The 20,636-nt window shown below is 44.0% G+C and overlaps 1 protein-coding gene across 2 annotated transcripts in view; it reads right to left on the bottom strand.

The window, feature by feature from the left end:
* DOCK2 (dedicator of cytokinesis 2) overlaps positions 1 to 20,636 on the bottom strand; it is a 458,739-nt gene that overhangs the window by 268,791 nt on the left and 169,312 nt on the right. For both annotated transcript variants that reach the window (XM_061393166.1, XM_061393167.1), the window contains one exon: positions 16,653 to 16,801. In XM_061393166.1, coding sequence (XP_061249150.1) covers positions 16,653 to 16,801 — 149 coding nt within the window. The remainder of the gene's footprint in view (positions 1 to 16,652; positions 16,802 to 20,636) is intronic.

Genomic DNA, 20,636 nt, shown 5'->3' with positions numbered 1-20,636 from the left:
TAACAAAAGCAACTATCTCATTATCCATTCGGCACATTTCTAAATTAAGCAGAGTAGTTTTTCAAGGTTATTATTTATTGCACAAATACTACCATAAGCAAAGTTCCAGCCCAGCAACATGTCTCACCTCCTCTATGGTACCTTCTCGCCCTCATGCCTGAAAAATCTGTCTGCAGCCTGCAGACAATTTGCGCTCTGCTTTTTCCAGTTAATTTGGCATAGCATTTTTATTAATATATTTGATGGCCAAGGGAAGTCAGTTTTTACTTACCCCTTGATGAGGTGTACGGAAAAGTTTAGATTCAGACAGAGTGAATTCTGGCTTTGCTACTAACTTTCTGTGTAGCCTAAGTCTATTTATTAAAAGTCCTGTAAGCCTTGTTTGCTCATCAGCAACTGGGGCATGATAACAGCTCACTCACAGGATCACAGTAAGAGCTGATTCCTGCAGACAAGGTCTTTCACACAGTGTTTGGCTTATAGTAACATTCATTTATGGGACACTCACAAATAACAGGAATACTTTTAAAACATGGGTCTATCGTGAAGTAGAAAATAAAGCATGCATGAAAAATTAAGATAAAGCATGAGATTGAATTCAAATAAATTCAGCTTTGGGAAAGATCTCCAGAATATTGATAATTTATATTCATTCACCTAAATTTAGAGATACTTAAGGGGAAAAGCTTGAAAATAATCGAAATCCATCAACTTTTCAAAGATATGTTTGAGTGACCTGCTTCAGATCACACAGACTGTCAGAACTAGAGCTGGAAATAGAACTTACGTGTCCTCAAAAATGGTTGAAAGGCTCTGATACCAAAAACCACCTTCCTGTCACCACCACCTCAACCAGTACAGCCCGGGAAGCAGACATCATTAACCAAATGCTTTCAGGGGGATTACATCAGGGCAAGAGGGAAGGAAAGAAGAAACCTACATTGAGTATCCCCATGGTGGCCATGACTAACAAAATATGGAGAGGTGAGCCAGGTTCAGGCAGGACATATAACTTCCCAATGAGCACGCAGCTTGTGAGAGCGGAAGCCGGGATTCTAATCCACGGTCAGTGTGTCTCCAAAGCTCTTTCGACTAGACTTTGACTCAATGAAAACTATTTTTTGACTATCCAACCTGCATGGGTATTATGTTAGGACATGACAGTGAACAACACAGATGCAGTCTTGGCATCCATGAGGCTTAAAGGACACTTCAAAGGTGCTGTAATGAGAGTCAGGTAAGGTGAAGTACGTACAGTCTCTGTGAACTATTCATGTAATGCCAACAAGTAAATATGAGCCTCTGCTCTCTGCCCAGAGTTCTATTACACTATAGGTTAAACAGGCTCAAACAGGCTGGCCTGGAAATTTCACCACCATTAATCTTCTGCGTGATTTCCATCAGAAAATGCATGCTGAATTCTAAACTGATGCATGAACAGCTTTAGGAGCACAACAGTACTCAAAAGTTAGTACCTGCTTTTTATATGAAGCTGATTTACAACCGCAGCTGATTTACCTTTCTCATTAGGTTTTGCTGAACACAAAAAATAAAATTAGTGTCAGCATGTATTTCTGGAAAGTAGACTAATTGAAGATGGGAGGATCAATCAAACCACAAAGATTAATTATTGAGTATCTGCTCAGAATCCGGCACTATGCCCAGGCAATGTAGAAATACAGAGAAAACATAAGACTGGACCAGCCCTGTGCACGGAGAGGCTGTAAACCAGGTATGAGGCATGTTCGTAAGAGCACTTCCAGTAGGTGGTGGTCTGTGTCAAAATTCTGGGAGACTGGGGTAAATATATGTCTTCGAAATGGGCTGGGGCAAGGCGGAATGGGGGGAAGGGTGGTGTCAGAGATGAGGGCAATTAACCCAGGTTTCAAAATAGTTCTGCTTTGGATATTCAGAGAGTTCATGATGGCAGTGGTAAGACTGATAACCATGGAGAAAGGCAGAGGACAAGTGTGCCTCCCAAAATGCATAGACCATTGACTCCCCAGACTAGAGCTGGAGAGTCCTAGGAAACAGGTCTCAGACGTCGTAAATTTAAGAGCATTTTGTCTTAAGCACCTTTGCCTCCCACCCCTATGCCTAGAACACTGCCTGACAAACAGCAGATGCTCACGATCCAAGAGGTGGAAAGACACAAGCTTCACTGTGAAGAGAAGTAACAAAAACAAATTGCTGGGCCTCCTTCCACACGTGCCAGACGGTCCGGATACGACAAGAATACACATAATGCTGCACATGACTGAATGCTGAACTCCACAGCAGACCAGCAGTCGTCAGCATGCTGCAGGGAAAGCGACTAGGGCTGGGCTCACAGAACCAAGGACGATTTCTTAACAGGAGGGAAACTGGGTGGGGCCTGTCAAGGCAGCAGATGTCACAAGGCGTTCAGATGTCACAGCTGAGATATGTAGCGGGGTAAGACAGAAATGAACACACGGGAATCCAGACAAATATATTAGGAAGCAACAGGAAGAGATGGGACTGTGGTTTGTAGTAAGTAACTTGGCAAGCCGAACAAAACACATCTGTGACTAGATTCAGGCTGTGAACCACCAGTTGAAGGCCCTCAGGATAAGAAGAAGGAAGAAAAAGAATCCCAAAACATGGAGGGAACAGGCCAAGGACAAACAGAGAGCAAGAAGCAGGAAGGCTCAGTAGGAGAGTCAGAGGCGTCTCCCCAGAACCCAGAATGCCGCTGAAAGTGGTAGGAAATGTGGTTGGAGAGAAAAAGCTAAGCTGAGTTTATATTCCTGGTAGAGGGAAAGGTAATAAATAGAGAGTGAAAGACAACTTTAGGATGCTATGCTGCTTGGAGAAATTGTGCTGAAACTAAACACTTCCCCCCCCCAATCTTGGCTGCTAAATCAACTGTGCTTATCTCTAAGACTAATGTTATCTAAAGTTGCCCTGAGAAAATGTCCATTCTAGAATTCTTGGGTTGTTTTCTGGAAACTTCCCTGGTGCAGTCACTGGTGGCTCTCCCCGCATTGCCTATGACAGCTGGGACTCTTTAGACAGAGCTGTAGATCAAAAGCATCTTCAAAAACAGCACTTTCGTCTTCACTTAAGGATTTACATTTCTACCAGTTGAACAAATCAAAGTTATAGTTCCCTCAGTAACTGTAACCTGGACCAACTATAGTGATATTTTTCTGCTGCTGAGCAGTCTTTTAACTCACACCTCCCAGCTGTGAACAGGAGGTTTAATTCAGGCAATATATAAGAAGTGTTTCTTGGAAAACAAGTGGCTGGCCCAGAGAAGGTTTAGTGTAAACGGCTGTTCCTTTCAACCTGTGCTTTTATGCAATTGTTCCCTACAGACAGAAATCTTCACAGCATCCTCCACAGTCTTCTGAACAGGTCTGAACAGAAAGGTACTTTCTCTACTCTTGTAAGTTGCCAACTTGCCCATTCATGGGTCAGAGCCCAGATTTGCCACTGCAGGCAGCTGTTGTTGATTGAAGGCTCCATAAACTGCCAGGACTGAGATGAGAGAGTAATGTGATCAAGGCTCTTACCCAGGAGACAATACTGCAAGAGCATCAAAAGCTCATTAATCAAGGCAAGTAAAATTTAATGCCATATTAAAAAAATGCAAATTAAGGCAGAAAAATAAATGATGAACAAAATCTTAAAATACTGGTTTTTAAAAATGTTGCATTGAAATACAGCTTTTCTTGATTACCGAATTTTTGGTGCCCAATTATACTTTGTCCCTAGCCTCAGGCAAATGCATCACTTGCCCAACCCTCATCCCGGCCCTGGGAAGCAGTTGGGAGAGAGCCAAGAGGACATAGTGAGTTTAGCTGTGGGTTAAAGTGCTGTACTCAATATGCCAGCAAATCTGGAAAACTCAGCAATGACCAAAGGACTAGAAAAGGTCAATTTTCATTCCAATCCCAAAGAAGGGCAATGCCAAAGAATGTTCAAACTACTGCACAATTGCACTCATTTCACATGCTAGCAAGGTCTTACTCAAAATCCTTCAAGCTACGTTTCAACAGTACATGAACTGAGAACTTTCAGATGTACAGTCTGAATTTAGAAAAGTCAGAGGAACCAAAGATCAAACTGCCAACATCTGTTGGATCATAGAAAAAGCAAGGGGATTCCAAAAAAACATCTATTTCTGCTTTATTGACTGTGCTAAAGCCTTTGACTGTGTGGATCACAACAAACTGGAGAATTCTTAAAGAGGTGGGACTACCAGACCACCTTACCTGCCTCCTGAGAAAGTTGTATGCAAGTCAAAAAGCAACAGTTTGAACTCGACATGGAACAATAGACTGGTTCCAAATTGGGAAAGGAGTACGTCAAGGCTTTATATTGTTACCCTGCTTATTTAATTTATGTGCAGAGTACATCATGTGAAACACTGGACTGGTTGAGTCACAAGCTGGAATCAAGACTGCCAGGAGAAGTAACAACCTCAGATATGCTGATAATACCACTCTAATGGCAGAAGGTGAAGAGGAACTAAAGAGCCTCTTGATAAGGGTGAAAGAGGATAGTGAAAAAGCTGACCTGAAACTCAACATTAAAAAAACTAAGATCATGGCAACCAGTTCCATCCCTTTATGGCAAATAGAAAAAGTGGAAGCAGTGACAGATTTTATTTTCTTGGGCTCCAAAATCACTGCGGACCATGACTGTGGCCATGAAATTAAAAGAGGCTTGCTTCTTGGCAAGAAAGCTATGACAAAACCTAGACAGCACATTAAAAAGTGGAGATATCACTTTGCTGACAAAGGACTGTATAGTCAAAGCTAGGATTTTTTCAGTAGTTGGTCATGTAAGGATGTGAAAGTTGGTCCATAAAGAAGGCTGAGTGCCAAAGAATTGATGCTTTCAAATTGTGGTGCTAGAGAAGACTCTTGAGAGTCCCTTGGACAGTAAGGAGATCGAACCAGTGAATCCTAAAGGAAATCAACCCTGAATATTCATTGAAAGGACTGTAGCTGAAGTTCTAATACTTTGGTCACATGATGTGAAGAACCATCTCTTTGGAAAAGACACTGATGCTGGGAAAGATTGATGGCAAAAGGAGAAGGGGGCAACAGAGGATGAGATGGTTGGATGGGATCACTGAATTGATGGACATGAATTTTGAGCAAACTGCAGGAAATAGTGAAGGAGAGAGGAGCCTGGCACGCTGAAGCCTACCAGGGCACAGATTTGGACACAACTCAGTGACTGAACACCAACAAACTCTTTTAGACTTTGGTCATGGCAAATAGAGGAATATTGAAGAACTCCTTGAGAATTATTTCTAGTTGGTGCTGAGTTCTAGTCAACTGTCAACAAAAACTGTCTACTAATTTTCCAGGTGGCTCCCCTAACAATAAATGACCCAAAGACCATCTAGTAAGTTATGCCAAACCATCCACTTGCTAAACTTGCCAAGCAAAGATCAGGTGACATTCAGGTGCCAAACACTGGCCTAGGAATTACCACACGGATAAGGCTAACAAACAACCCTGGTCGGTGCTGTCACGTGCAAGGTCCTTGTGACCAGGACAGGCTGCAAGACTCCTCCATATTCTCAGTCCCCACAGCTTCATCCTTGGTTAATGCATGCTGATATGACTGAGTCAAGTAATTACCCAATAACTCACTTAGTAGGAGGTTCCAATCACCTCCAGACAGATTGGGGCATTTAACAGAGTGGAATCCTCTAGTAAGGCTGGTCATTTGTCTGTGAGATTTGTCATTTTTGACTGAAAAAAGCACAGAAAACCCCTTATGTATCAGCAGCCCTTCACACTGGAACAGGTGTCCTTTGGGAAACTGCTCACCCTCAAAATGCATTCTTTGGAAGTGAGCAACCCTTCCTGAAACACTTCAAAGTAAGCTTATTAAGAAAAATAATGTTAGGCCTACATAAAAGTTGCAAAAACAGTAAAGAAAATTCCTATGTACCCTTCATCCAGCCTCCCTTAATGTTAACATCTTAATGGTAGCGTAATCAGGGCATAATTATCAAAGCACAACATTTGTGTCAGTACAGTATTATTAACTAATTACCAGTTCAGTCACTCAGTCATGTCCAACTCTTTTCGACCCCATGAACCGCAGCACAACCAGACCTCCCCAGTAAACTCCCAGAGTTTACCCAAACTCATGTCCATCGAGTCAGTGATGTCATCCAATCATCTCATCCTCTGTCATCCTCTTCTCCTCCTGCCCTCAATCTTTCCCAACATCAAGGTCTTTTTCAATGAGTCAGCTCTTCGCATGAGGTGGCCAAAATATTGGAGTTGTAGCTTTAACATCAGTCCTTCCAATGAACACGCAGGACTGATCTCCTTTAGGATGGACTGGTTGGATCTCCTTGCCATCCAAGGAATTCTCAAGAGTCTTCTCTAACAGAACAGTTCTATTCTAATTTTGCCAGTTTTCCTTCTCGTGTCCATTTTCTGGTTCATGACCTAATTCAGGATCCTACTTTGAATTCAGTTGTCACATCTCCTAAATCCCCACCAATCTGTGACAGTGCCTTGGTACTTCCCCATCTTTCATGGTCTTAAGTTCTGAAGAGTAATCATCTTCTGTTTTGTAGAACAGCCCCTGCTGGGGCTTGTTGAAAGCTTTCTCATTATGAGGCTGGTTGTATGTTCCTGACAGGACTCTCTAGGACAGCAGTGCTGTGTCCTTCTCAGTACAGCTTCTCGGGAGGCACAGGCTGCTGATGTGTCCTTCCTGGAGATGCTCCCTTTCACCACCTGGCTATGGGGGTGCCTGTCAGGTTCCCACACTGTGAACCTACTGTCTTTCCTTGTGTTATTGGTAGGCAGATGTTTTGGGAGGATACCCTGAGACTATACAAATATTCTGTTTCTCATCAGGCTTTTGCCCATCACCTTTAGCATCCATTGGTGGTTCTTCCTTGTAACAATGATAACCAAAAGGCTTGCCTAATCAAAAGAGAGCTTTTTATAATCTTTAAACCTTATTTAAGACCCAAAGGCCAAAAACGACTGCATTGAAAGACAGTAACCTCCCCGTCAAACGTGCCTTTCCCACAGCTGTGTGGCTTAGACATCTGGTTTAGGAATGGCACTCAAGACTTCATCCCCATCCACCACCTATGTAGGCATCTGGGCTCTCATCCTCACTGGCCCACACAGGCCCTCAAAAGTCCGCATGCTACAAGGAAAGAAGTCATTGCTAATCAATGAGAATTGCCATGGGAAATGAAACAAATTTCTTTATCTCTGTTCTAGGTTGGGTGTTTAGTTTGTCTTTGAATTGCGACATCCCTGGAACATCCTTTCATTGGCCAGTCTCATGAGAACCTTTAGACACAGCAGATCCAGGATCACTGGCGAAAAGAGAAGGCACACAGGCAGCTCCCCTGAACCTGTGGGGTTTTTTCATTTCTTTGAATATTCTTTGAAATTTCTTTGAATCCCAGACAGTGGTATGCTGGTAAATGTTTATCAATTGTCTCTCCAAGAAGAGAAAAAATAAAAGTCTGGATATTAAGCATTTGTCAATTTTCTGGAATGAGTACTTCCTTCATGGTTGATTTCAAGCTACCAATAATGACTCTGCTGAACACAGAATTAGGAAGAAACGGGCTGCAGCAGAGCATTAAATATTAACATCTATAACATTAAATATCTGTATGCATTTCTACCATACAGACACAACAGATGTAAATAACCTCAAGCTCATAGATAAGAATAAAGTATGGTAAGATAATTAGGAAGTGATACTCCTGAACATATATTTATTACCTTTGATATCAATATCATTTATTAGTTGTAGATATTTATATAAAATTTTAACGATGGCTGTTATTTTAACAAATAGCTCAAAAACTTCCTAAACCTTTAACACTTGGTTCCCATGAGCCGGTGCAAGCCAGCTCCAGCACACCGTGCCATACGGCGGCTATCACGAGCCCATAGTTCTGGAGGACCCCAGAGGAGCCCTGAGGCGCAGGCTGATGCCCTCTCCAGGCCCTGCAGGAGCCCTGGTGAGGGCCGGGTGCCCGCAGGTGATGGCTCTGCTCCAGCAGCAGCACCTGCGCTCCTTGGCCAGGCCCCCGAGATGCCTCCGAGGGCTCCAAAACATCTGGCTGCTGCCAGGGCCGCTTGCGGTCTGCCTTCAGTGCCGACGGCGCACCGAATGCTCCCTAAGCCTGGGACCTGTTTGCCATTCTCCCAGGAGATCACTTGGCCCTTAACTGTTCTTAAAATAATTATAGGGATGTTTCAGAAGCACCCCAGAACAGTGGAAAGAGCTTAGGAGGGAAGGGAACTAGTGAAGGAAGAAGCAAAGCCACACGGATCCAGTAGAGATTATCCACCGAGTAAAACGCTGCATGCTTTCACAGATGTTCTTGTAATCCTGGCACACCTACCCAGGGACACAGCAAGCCTATTTTTACCAGGAGATTATTTGACTTCCAGGGTTCCCTAGATAATCAGAAGCAGAGTGAGCACACACCCCAGCTCTGCTCACTCCTATAGCTTCAGCATGCGGGATAGCACACACGGTTCTTTCCGTTGTTCATGGGATGGATGCATGAATGCAGCCTAACTCCAAAGCTCGTGCTCTTACCTCCACCAGGGAAAAGATGCTCGTAAAGTGTTAAGAGGTAGTGTGTCAGTGAAGTCACAGAAGATGCAGTGATGTGTGAAAGGCTGACTGTGGAGTGAGATAGGGTGAGTCCCTGCCGACTCTGCCTTTTACTAACTCTCTGACCTTAGTTAGGAATGTCACCAAGCTTCCCACTCTACGCCAGTAGAATGGGGATAATAAAACTGACCTTGTCATGTGGTGGCCAGAAACAGAACAACCGTGATGTATGAGAAAGCACTTTGCAGGTTGAAGGGCACCCAGAAAGACAGTGTCTCACATGTCACTGTCCATGACGCTACGGTGCCATTCCGCTGGCCTAGGAAGAGGACATTTAACACCACAGATGCACAGGAAGAGCAATAGGTAAATAAAAAATGGCCTTAGACATAGCGGAAGTATAGGATTCCCAATCTATTTCAACTTTAAGTTCAGAGCTGAATTGGCTGTTCTGTTTGGAATGCCTCACAGACAAAAGAATTTCAGCAAGTCTTGTCTTCCTGCCTTTCATGTGATATATGAGGGAGCAGATAGGTTAGAAGAAAACCCTGCTGCTTCTGCAGAGTGGTATTGATCCTGGGAGCTAATTGATAATGCAAAGAGGCAGCATCAGCCTCTCTGCCAGCCTGCATCAGGCAGGCTGCCTGGGATTCACAGGAGCCCAGAATTTCAGAGGAAGACAGCCAAGCACAGGGGGCAGGGCCTGCTTGTATCACACGTGGAAGGTCCAGGCAGCACTAGACCAAGAACACCCCTGGACAGAAGACTCCCTGTGCCCACCTCAGGCCCTCCCCACCCAGGGGGCCTTCACAGGACTGAATTGGCTAATGCTCTTTTGCAGTCAATGTCAGCTCCTCTGTAAGGAAGGGATATGAGGGTGAGTGGATGTGTTTGTGTGTTTTAAAATACACGCACCCAAATTCACACATGTGTATTCGACATAGTAGCTGAATTGACTGAAGCAGGTAGGGAAGGTAGGGGAGTGGAAGCAAGAGATAAGGACAAAGGTAAACACACACACACATACCTGAAACCAGAGAGGGCCTTGCAAAGACCGATGAGGAAAATGTGTCATAAACTGTGTGATTAATTCAACCTCTGCACTTGATATCCAAAGTGAAAGTTGCTTTGTCGTGTCTGACTTTTTGTGACCCCATTGACTATATATCCATGGGATTCTCCAGGCAAGAATACTGGAGTGGGTAGCCTTTCCCTTCTCCAGGGGATCTCCCCAACCCAGATATCAAACCCAAGTCTCCCGCATTGCAGGAGGATTCTTTACCAGCTGAGCCATCAGAGAAGCCCAAGAATATTGGAATGGGTAGCTTATTCCTTCTCCAGTGGATCTTCCTGACCCAGGAGTCAAACCAGGGTGTCTTGCCTTGCAGGCGGATTCCTTACCAGCTGAGCTACCAAGGAAGACAAAAAGAGGAAGGAGCATACCTTCTCAGCACTCAGAGTGGAAGACCCGATGGAGAACTCAGGCTCTGCCCCTGATGTGGAGAAGTCATATTCATTCACTTCCCCATTCCTTTAACAGATAGCCAGGCTTCACACAGGATGAGCAAGGGGAAGGGGAGGGCTACACGGCAGAGCAGGCACTCCCGGTTACAAGACAGATGGGTCCACAGAGGATGATAACCCTGGCGTGAGCTCCACGGACCACTAGAGAGGGCTGTGGAGGAGGGTTAGAGAACACTTTCCAGGGAAGTGACATTTCATCTGGCTTCCGAACATTAGGTAGGATTTAGCTAGGCAAAGAGAGGAGGCGGTGCACTCTGACAATGCAGACAGCATGCAGCAGCCCAGCAGAGAGACAGTGTGGGCACTTGAGGCACTCAAAGAACTTTAACGGAGAGGAGGCTGGAGAGTCAGAGTGGAATCGGCAAGAGGCAAGGCTGGAAGGGTAAGCTCTGCGAGGTGGCGGGAGTGAGGCTTGCTCTCTGAGCTTCGGTGCTCCGAGCCTGGCAGGAGACACAGCAGAAAGCGGAACACAGCAGTCAGTGCTGTCGTGTCTGTCTGAACACATGGCCATGAACACAGAGAAGCAAGTCCTCAAACCCGCCTTAGGATGAGGGGTGTAGGGAGGACACGAAAGTGAGATTGCAGACAGGAATTATCACCCGAGCTGAACCTAAAAGGAGTATGGGATTTTTACTTACATAAAAACAACAGGAATAGGAATAGAACAAAAAACACGTTTTGTTCAAGCATGAGCAAAAACCCTCTCTACCAGTGTCTAAGTTGATGAATAAAGATAGCATAAACCCCAAACCAATCATGAGTATCAGAGGGCCTTGGTAAAACTCCTCAGGTTTAGTCAATGGGCTCAAAAGGCTTTGTTTTTGTTTTGTTTTCAAGCTGATTCTGCAGGTTCTCTACCTTCATGATGCAGATATACCCAACACGATCCCCTCTTCAGAATCAGGAGTCATCTTTACCCACTTTGTGATCACTATGCAGGGTACAAAGTGACGACTCTCCTGTCTGTCGGAGAAATGAAACATACAAATGAAAAGCCTGATTTAGTGGTGGGCGGGGAGGAAGCCAACTCCCTCCAGGTCTGGCACAAGATTGAATGTTATGAGTTACTTGGCAGCCAGCAAAGCATAGGACAAAGCCAGTTTGAAACCATCTTTCAAAGTAACCTAAGTTGACAACTAAACTTGCTCAGGTGAGGGGGAGGAAAGGAGTTAATACGGGACTTAAGGCAGAAGTCAGGCCTTTCCCCTCACCTGAGCCTGTGCCTCTCCTAGGTTAAAGTGCAACTCAAGCAAGCTGAGTGAGGGGACGGAACAGGGCCATTAGGAAACAGCAAGGGGCTTCCACACTGGTCCATCTGCCGGCCAACGTCACAAACACGGGTTTGACCCCTGGCCTGGGAAGATCCCACATGCCATGGGACAGCTAAGCTCATGTGCCCCAACTACTGAGCCCACTTGCTGCAACTGCTGAGTCTATGCACCCTAGAGCCTGTGCTCTGCAAAGAGAAGCCACTGCAAAGAGACGTGCGCATATTAAAGTAAGAGCAGAACACGCCTGCCACACCTTCAGAAAGCCTGCATGCGACAAAGACCCAGCACAGCCAAACATGAATTTAAAAAAAAAAAAATATATATATATATATATATATATATATATATATATATATATATATCTCAAGACCTAAGCTTAGGCAGACAAACCTTCCTGAATCATAAGCCACCCAGGGTTACAGTGAAGAAGGTAGTAATAGGAAAACATAGCTTCCTCATGCCAGGCCTGCTGTGCTGGGCTGTAATCACACAAATAATGACAACCTATTGAAGACAAGCATTCTTTCCCATTCCTCAAACACACAAGGTCCCCCAAAAAGGAAGCTCGGCAACCTGCACTGTAATTACTAAATTTCCACACGTGGCTCTGCCCCTTGGCAATGGTTCAGGAGGTAGGTATAGCCCATGCTTGAGATGGAGAGACAGGCTATTCCATGGTGCCAAGAGAAAGTCAGTTTAAAAATAGATGGCTATGTTGTTATCAACACAGAGGATCCAAGCAACCAGAAGAAAAATCCAGGGCATTTACTCTAGGAGTCTTTCTCAGTTTTTTTCTTCGAAATTTCAAACTTTGAGAAGTTGGCGCCTGAAGAAACCAGAAGCACATCTGATGGTTTGGATTTTCAAAGTCAGATCTTCACACAGGCCATGTCCCCACTACCACATAAAAATGAGTTGATGAGCACAAATGACTGTGTTTGAAGACTGCCATTCTATGGTTTATTAAATGCCATATTGGAAGAGGAGATGGTTTATAGACTGGAAAGGGCTCTTCAATTAAGAAGGTAAAGAACTGAGGATGAGCCCAACTGTTCTTCCATTACTGGTGAATAGTGAAGATGAAAAAAATTAGGTCACATTAGAGCAGTGGCCCATACAGTGTAGTCCTTGGACCAGCAGTATCCATATCATCTGGGCATTTGTTAGAAAAATAAACAATCAGGCCTTGAAGCAGGAGGTAGATGCCTCCCACCTCCACCAAGTGAGCAATTGGAGCCCATTCCCTGCAGACACAAACTCCAAAATATCAACAGCAGGACAATCGAGGCAGGGGAGGGCAGGGCTTCCCTGATGGCTCAGTGGTTAAGAATCTGCCTGCCAAGGCAGGAGACACAGGTTTCCATCCCTGAGTCAGGAAGATCCCTTGGAGAAGGAAATGGCAACCCACTCCAGGATTCTTGCCTGGGAAATTCCATGGACAGAGGAGACTGGTGGCCTGGCGGGCTACAGTCCACAGAATCACAAAGCACTGGACACAAGTGAACAACTAAACAACAACAACAACAGGACAGCAACAATCAAGAGCTGAGGCTGGGCCCTGCCAGAGAAGAGGCCTCATATTTCTCATCCTCAAAGTCAAGGAGACCTTCCCAATAGAGAGTTCCTGGGAGTCAAAAGAAGAGTGGTGCTAAGCTACCAATAGGCCTCTTCGCTGGAATCCATCTCGGCTGAGAGATGCGCACTCGCACACACACACACACACACACACACACGAGAGCACCCTGAGACAAGCCAAATAAGGACTCAGAACCCGGCAAATCAAAATGATTGACCAAAGGAAACCTGGAAGAAATTCCGCATGTAAGTGATTTTAAACACCACAAGGGAGTGACCCTCTCCGTGGGTCTGCCTGCATCTATCCACATGGACTATATTCCTTTCCTCCTAATAAACACTTTACTTGTTTCACTACTTTCTGTCTTTGTGGGAATTCTTTTCTGCAAAGCCAAAGGACCAGGGCCTTGTCACTGGCCACTGGCCTAGTGGCTAGGATTCAGACCTCTCACTGCCATGGACCAACCTCACCCTCTGCTGCTGCTGCTGCTAAGTCACTTCAGTTGTGTCCGACTCTGTGCGACCCCATAGACGGCAGCCCACCAGGCTCCCCCATCCCTGGGATTCTCCAGGCAAGAACGCAGGAGTGGGTTGCCATCTCCTTCTCCAATGCATGAAAGTGAAAAGTGAAAGTGAAGATGCTCAGTCATGTCCGACTCTTAGCGACCCCATGAACTGCAGCCTACCAGGCTCCTCTGTCCATGGGATTTTCCTGGCAAGAGTACTGGAGTGGGGTGCCATCGCCTTCTCCGTCACCCTCTGGCTCAGAACTAAAACCTGCTTCAAGCTGCTGCAGGCTGAGGCGACCCGAGATCAGCCCCATCCTCCAAAACTAACGATCAGAACCCTGTTGTCACAGCTCCTCCAGGTCACTGGGATGTACACTCATGTCTAAGATCTTTTGCATTAAAGCTGTGGTCCTCCACCCTGCTGCCTATTATCACCACCCCATGAGCATGCTATTGCGACACTCTGGCCAACGCCAGTCAACTGGAACCTGGGCACAACTACTTTATAAAAAGCTTCTCCTGTCAGGCAACATGTAGCCAGAGTTGAGAGCTTCCATAGCCTGGAACAAGAGAGATTTAGATTAGATACTTTGGGACTTCTGATTTTTGGTTTAACTCAAACTAATAATGGTTACTGAATGGATCTTCTTCGTGGAAGACAACGTTTTTGAGAAGAGGAAGGAGAGATTCCTATCTTCATGAGCTGGAGAAGTTAGACGTGAAGCTCGCACATGGTGCCAACACTGTACCAAACCCAGTGGTAGCAATACTATTCACCCACTCACCAGCAAAGACAGCTGCTCATTCTGGGAAAGAGGTGGGTTAGTCCCGGGTTCAGAAGTCATTACCAAACCCACACACTCAGAGGCCCTGGAGAGTGGCACTCCGCCTCCCACACACCTCAAGGCCAGCTGCCACAAGCCCCACGGGGGCCCTGGGCCTCCCACACACTCGTTGGCTTTGAAGCCCCAAGCACTTGGGGTGTGTGAGACAGCAGCCCCTTGTCACCAGTGTCCAGGGTTACCTAGTGGACAAAATGATGACAACTTGTCAGGATAGAATTCCAGGGGCCCACTCCCCTGGCTCAGGCAGAGCCTAGCATTGCTGCTTAACAACTGATTTGTGAACTGGGGCCACCCCTTTACCCAAATCAGGAAATTGGCAGAACACGTGATAAGTGTGTCCTCAAACGGGGGTACCCTAGCGTAAGCCCAAGTATCTGGAATTTTTCCCTATGAAAAGGGACCTGAGCACTACTATATAAGAAACACTGGAAACTTTTTTTTCAAGAGGAAGAAGCCCTATTCTCTGGGAAATTTCTGGAGATATAGTGTGCCAATCGTTATGCTTTTTACATTGTGAGAGTAAGAGCAAACATTCCCTAAATTCTTTTTAAAGATCAAATAGCAAAGACTGGAACCAGTTCAACAGCTGGCTAGTGAAAACATGCTGATGAAAACAACCCCGTCATCATAACATTCTCACAGAGTGAATTAGAGGTACCCAAGCTTTGGGGCATTATACTCACTCTCCCCACAAAAAAGACAGGATAGGAAAAGACAAGAGGGAAAAGACCATGCTTTTGTATCCTCAGGGTCTATAATTATGCAGACTTTGGAGTCTGACAAACTGGGTTCGAATTTTCAGCCTTCTATTTATCTGCTGTCTGGCCTTGAACTTTAAGTCTGTGAATTTCAGGTTTCCATTCGTAAAATGAGAATGATAATCTTTAGCAGTGATCAATGTGTGAAGAAAGAAGGCTTGGACTGCATTTAGCAAGTACTTACGGAATAGCAAATAAAGTACCATTGGTGATCATTATTTAATTATTCACTTCTGAATAGTGAAGTTGAAGCTTTCCTTCTCTTGAGAAGGCTTCCTTGAAAAAACGTTTACACACACACACACACACAGAGTCTGTGTAGCTCCAGTTCCTAGGATGCATCTAGATTTTAGTCACTGTATTATATTGTCACTTTTTCTTTATGTATTTATAGGTATTTTCTTAGGAAAAAAGATATGCCTTTGTGTGCCATGTGCCTGGCATATACCTAGTACATCGTATGTACGAATGAATGAATGAATGAATGAAGCTGGCTACATGCCTCATTCACCTAGAAATGAGACAAGAAAAAACAACCAGGATGCTAAAAGTGGAAAAGACACTACAGAAGAGAGACATACTAGGAAACTGATAATAATGGTTCACTATTGCATATGCGCAGGAAAAAATACTGTTTCGCAGTTTTCTCATATAGTCAATCACAGATCCAATTCATCTAGAAAGCCCTTCTCAGTGAATCTGAAGGGAGGAGAGAGGATGGTCACATGAACACTCAGGGAAGACTTACTGGCTGTCTGGGTCTACCTGGCTCTGAGAGCAGCCCATCTAGGGACAGACACTCCTGGACGTTATTCAGGGATGCAGTAAGGTTGCAGACGAACCTGAGTCAACCAAGAATGTTTATCCCCATCTTCAAGTCTCAAGAATTCTAGTCCTGTGTTTAATCACTGCTTCTCGGTCTTTACTGTTATCACACTCCATCTTCCTCATTGTCTTCTGCAGACTCTGCCCTTTGGAAGCCCTCTACTTACTCCCACCAAGACTTTCCGTTTGGGCTCAGGCTTGCCTAGCCTCTGAATGATGTCAAGCAGTATACACTGGCCACCTCCCTAGCACCACCTTACTCCTCAGCCTACCTCTAGGATCTAGGCCTGAGCATTCTGTTCATCCATAAAGAGTCTTCACCATCTCACCACTGTGGGAGGTAACCAAGGAAGGAAAACCAAGGAAAATCAGCCCAGAAAGCAGGGAAGTGAGTTTTCTTGGCTATGTAGGCATAGCAAATTTTCCTCATTTCCATCCCTACAAGTCAGGGCTTTAATAAATGAACAATTCATCTAAAAAGTCTGCAATATGTCCATACCTACACCCTAAGAAGGCCTATTCAACAAGAAATACAGTGACAAAATGCTACACGCTCAGCTCTAGTCCCCAAGCCATCTTTAACAGATGGGGAGTTAGTCACTGGAAAAATAAGCCCGCTGAGCAAGCCATTGACTTTTATCTTTAGACTTCAACTGCTATTCATCAGCATCAATATTTTAGAACTTAATCAACTGAGCGCTAGTCTGAGTTCAGGACATCTACATCATCACGAAGACTCACCGCGTCCTGACAGCTGAGGACTTCCAAAATGCTGTTGAGCAACTCGACACAGTACTTCTTCTCCTGGACCTGGTGTTGCATGTCGTCCTTCTGCTCCAGGAGCTCCTTCAGCTCCTTGGTAATGACAGGAAGCAGAATGTCCCGGCATTCTGGAATGAAGGCAGTTCAGAGGCATATGAGCTCGTTGGTTTGTTTTAGCTTCCTTTCTTTCTTTTCTAGATAATGTTTCATTACAGAGGCAATTCATGAATATATCCTTCTTGTAAAAAGGTGAATGTTAGAAATTAGGTTACCATTTTCTTAGAAAATTATTTACAATTCTGGCCCTTCTCCCAACACCCACTCTCAAGAAGCAACCAACCCGTTATTGTATTCCATACATGTGTGTATACATATAAAAACGTATGTGTGTATATGTGGGTGTATACTGGTATAAAGTATGCAGCGTCTTTTTGATTCGGCTTTGCATTTAAGTAAACCATATCACACTATGACGATAATCCTTCAAGACCATTTTTTTATGTTTTACATACGCATGTATCAGTATAAAACATAGCATCGTTTTTGTTTTGTTTCCTTTTTATAAAAGAGGACTACACTGTACGTATTGTTCTGTACTTGTTTTAGTCACCAATGGTTTTTGGAGCTCTTTCTATGTTATCATATAGAGGGATCAACATTAAGTTTTTGCAGCTGTTTTACAGTATGGATATATTTGTTCATTTGTCATACCACTATTGATAGACATTTTTCACTAGCATAAATAGTAAAAAAAAAAAATGAATTACTTCCCACTTCCTTATGCACCATGGCTTTCATTTTAAATAAAACCTTTGCAAAGAAGGGTAACTCTCTTGGCACTGCTGTCTCAGGAAATATCTGGAAGGTTCTGAAATCCTATGCAGCTTTCTTTCTATATTTCTCTTAAAACCAGCAAACCTTGAGGGAACTGAAAAATTCAAAAACATTTCAAGTCATCCCCACCTAGATGCTTCTAGCACTAATATGTGACTCATATGCAACAATTTTATTTTAATTCAATACAGCAAATAAGAGTTGAACATCTCTGATGTGGAAGGAGCTGTATTTCTGGATGTACAGGGATAATACATGGTTCTCACCCATTAGACACTTAAAACCTGACAGGGGGAGTCAGCAACAATGCAAAGAGCAAAGGCAGCAGACAGAGTCAGGTAAAGGCAGGGGGAAGGAGACACCATCTCTCATTCTGTCAGCCCAGGGTCCACACCTTCTTCTGGCACAGCATCCTGGTCTCACCCTGGGGAGCCAATCTGCGATGGAATATGATCCGAGAGATATTGTCACAAGGCTCCCTGCCTTCCTCTGGACAAGGGTCAAGTTCAGTTCAGTTCAGTTCAGTCGCTCAGTCATTTCTGACTTTGCGACCCCATGGACTGCAGCACGCCAGGCCTCCCTGTCCATCACCAACCCCTGGAGTTTACTCAAACTCGTGTCCATCGAGTTGGTGATGACACCCAACCATCTCATCCTCTGTCATCCCCTTCTCCTCCTGCCTTCAATCTTTCCTAGTATCAGGGTCTTTTCCAATGAGTCAGTTCTTCGCATTAAGTGGCCAAAGTATTGGAGTTTCAGCTTCAGCATCAGTCCTTCCAATGAATATTCAGGACTGATTTCCTTTAGGATTTACTGATCAGATCTCCTTGCAGTTCAAGGGACTCTCAAGAGTCTTCTCCAACACCACAGTTCAAATGCATCAATTCTTCGGTGCTCGGCTTTCTTTATAGTCCAACTCTCACATCCATCCATGACTACTGGAAAAATCATAGCTTTGACTAGATGGACCTTTGTTGGCAAAGTAATGTCTCTGCTTTTTAATATGTTGTTTAGGTTGGTCATAGCTTTTCTTCCAAGGAGCAAGGGACCCTATTTAGGATATCCCCTTGATTTGAACCTCGAGGAAAATTTAAAAACAGTAATTGCTGACACTGCTAATATACTGAGTGCTTACAATGTGCCAGGTGCATTTTAAGTGTCTTGCAAGAATTACCTCCATTAATGTTCCCAGTGCCTATAGGAGGCAGATAGATACTGTCATTTCTCCCCTTGTGCTGATGAGGAAACAGAGGACATGCCCCAGTCTGCGCACCATAGTAGGTGGTGGCCCCTGTCTGACTGCAGAGCCTGTGCTCTTAGCCACAAGACATAGGGTATTATCTCTCCGCGAGCTCACCTGTCTGCACAGGAGCGCCCCGGGAAGGCTGCCCATTGGCGGATGCTGCCTCCTCTCCCAGGGCTACTCTGAGTCTCCCCTCTCTGAAGACTGGTTCCCCAGCTTTTCCTCTTATTCTTGAACTATTCCTTATTATCCAAATGCACTTATTTTTACTTAAATTTACTAGAATAGGTTTATGTTGCTCACAGCCAAAGATTTCAACTGGCAGAGTTATTAAATGCCATGAGGGCTTCAGAAGAGAGAAATAATCTATGGCTGGAAGGTGCATAGAAGCTTCATAGGCTCTGACAGAATCACATCCCTTCCCTCAGAGCACCAAAATCAGTTTGCAATTAAATTCTAACCAGTGTAATTAACGCCCATTCATCCAACCAAAGTGTAAGCTTCGTGACAGCCAAATTAAATCTCAAGTGTCCAACACAGTATCTGGATCTTAGTAGCTATTCAGTAAATCTTGGTGGAATGAATAAAAGAGGTGTCATTTGAAATGGTCACTGGTGAGTAAATAATATTGCCTTTGATAGAGTGGAGATTTAGAGAACAGAGAGTGATTTAGAGTACGTGGACCAAGATATGGTACATACATACAATGGAATATTACTCAAACATATAAAAGGAGAAAATAGTGCTATTTGTAGCAACATGGATGCAACTAGAGAGTATCATACTAACTGAAGTCAGTCGGACAGAAAAAGGCAAACACCGTATGACATCATTTACAAATGGAATCTAAAATACAGCACAAATGAACGTATCCACAAAACACAGACAGAGAGAACAGACTTGTGGTTGTGTAGCACAGAGTCGGACACGACTGAAGCGACGCAGCAGCAGCAGATGTGTTGAATAAACTATTATATACAGGACAGATAAACAACAAAGTTCTACTATAAAGCACAAGGAACTATATTCGATATCTCATGATAACCCATAATAGAAAAGAATATTAAAAAGAATACATGTATATAATGGAATCACTTTGCTGTACAGCAGAGATTGGCACAACACTGTAAATCAACTATGCTTCAATAAAATTTTTAAAAATAAATAATAGAGTACATGGACCTGGGTAAGGAGAACAGTCTCTTGGAAGTAGACTAATAGGAGATAATACTGAAAAGGAAAATTCTTAAATTCAATGGTTGGCATAAAGTTGTAGTTTGTGTTAGTCACTCAGTTGTGCCCAACTTTAGCGACCGCATAGACTATGGCTTGCCAGGATCCTCTGTCCATGGAATTCTACAGGCAAGAACACTGGAGTGGGTAGCCATTCCCTTCTCCAGGGGATCTTCTGGACCCAGGGATGGAGCCCAGGACTCCTGCATTACAGGCCAATTCTTTACCACCTGAGCCACCAGGGAAGTCCTAGAATAATAGAAGATAATATTGAAAAAGAAAATTCTTAAATTCAGTGGTAGGCATAAGGTTATAGTTCTATGGAAAAAGAAAATTATAGGCAACAAAATTTTGATTCAGCTTTGTTCAGTACTATAGATGTAATCAAGGGTTACAGGTTAATGGTATTTTATTTGGACTTAAGAAATGGTTGGCCTAAGGACTTTTGAGAATACAAGGTGTTGAGTTAGCCATTATCCTTTGTTTAGAGAGATAAGAAAAAAGACTGTATAATATCTACATACTAATTACCATAAAATTTAAGTTAAATCTTTGCTTATCCCATATCTTGTCACCATAAAGTTGAAATTTTGTCCAAGTCTCTTTATTAAAATGGCTAAAGAAATTTCCTGCAATGTTTACTTAACAATTCG

The sequence above is a fragment of the Bos javanicus genome, chromosome 20 (assembly GCF_032452875.1).
Source record: "Bos javanicus breed banteng chromosome 20, ARS-OSU_banteng_1.0, whole genome shotgun sequence".
NCBI classification, from domain to species: Eukaryota; Metazoa; Chordata; class Mammalia; order Artiodactyla; family Bovidae; genus Bos; species Bos javanicus.
This window is presented reverse-complemented; position numbering and strand designations above follow the sequence as displayed.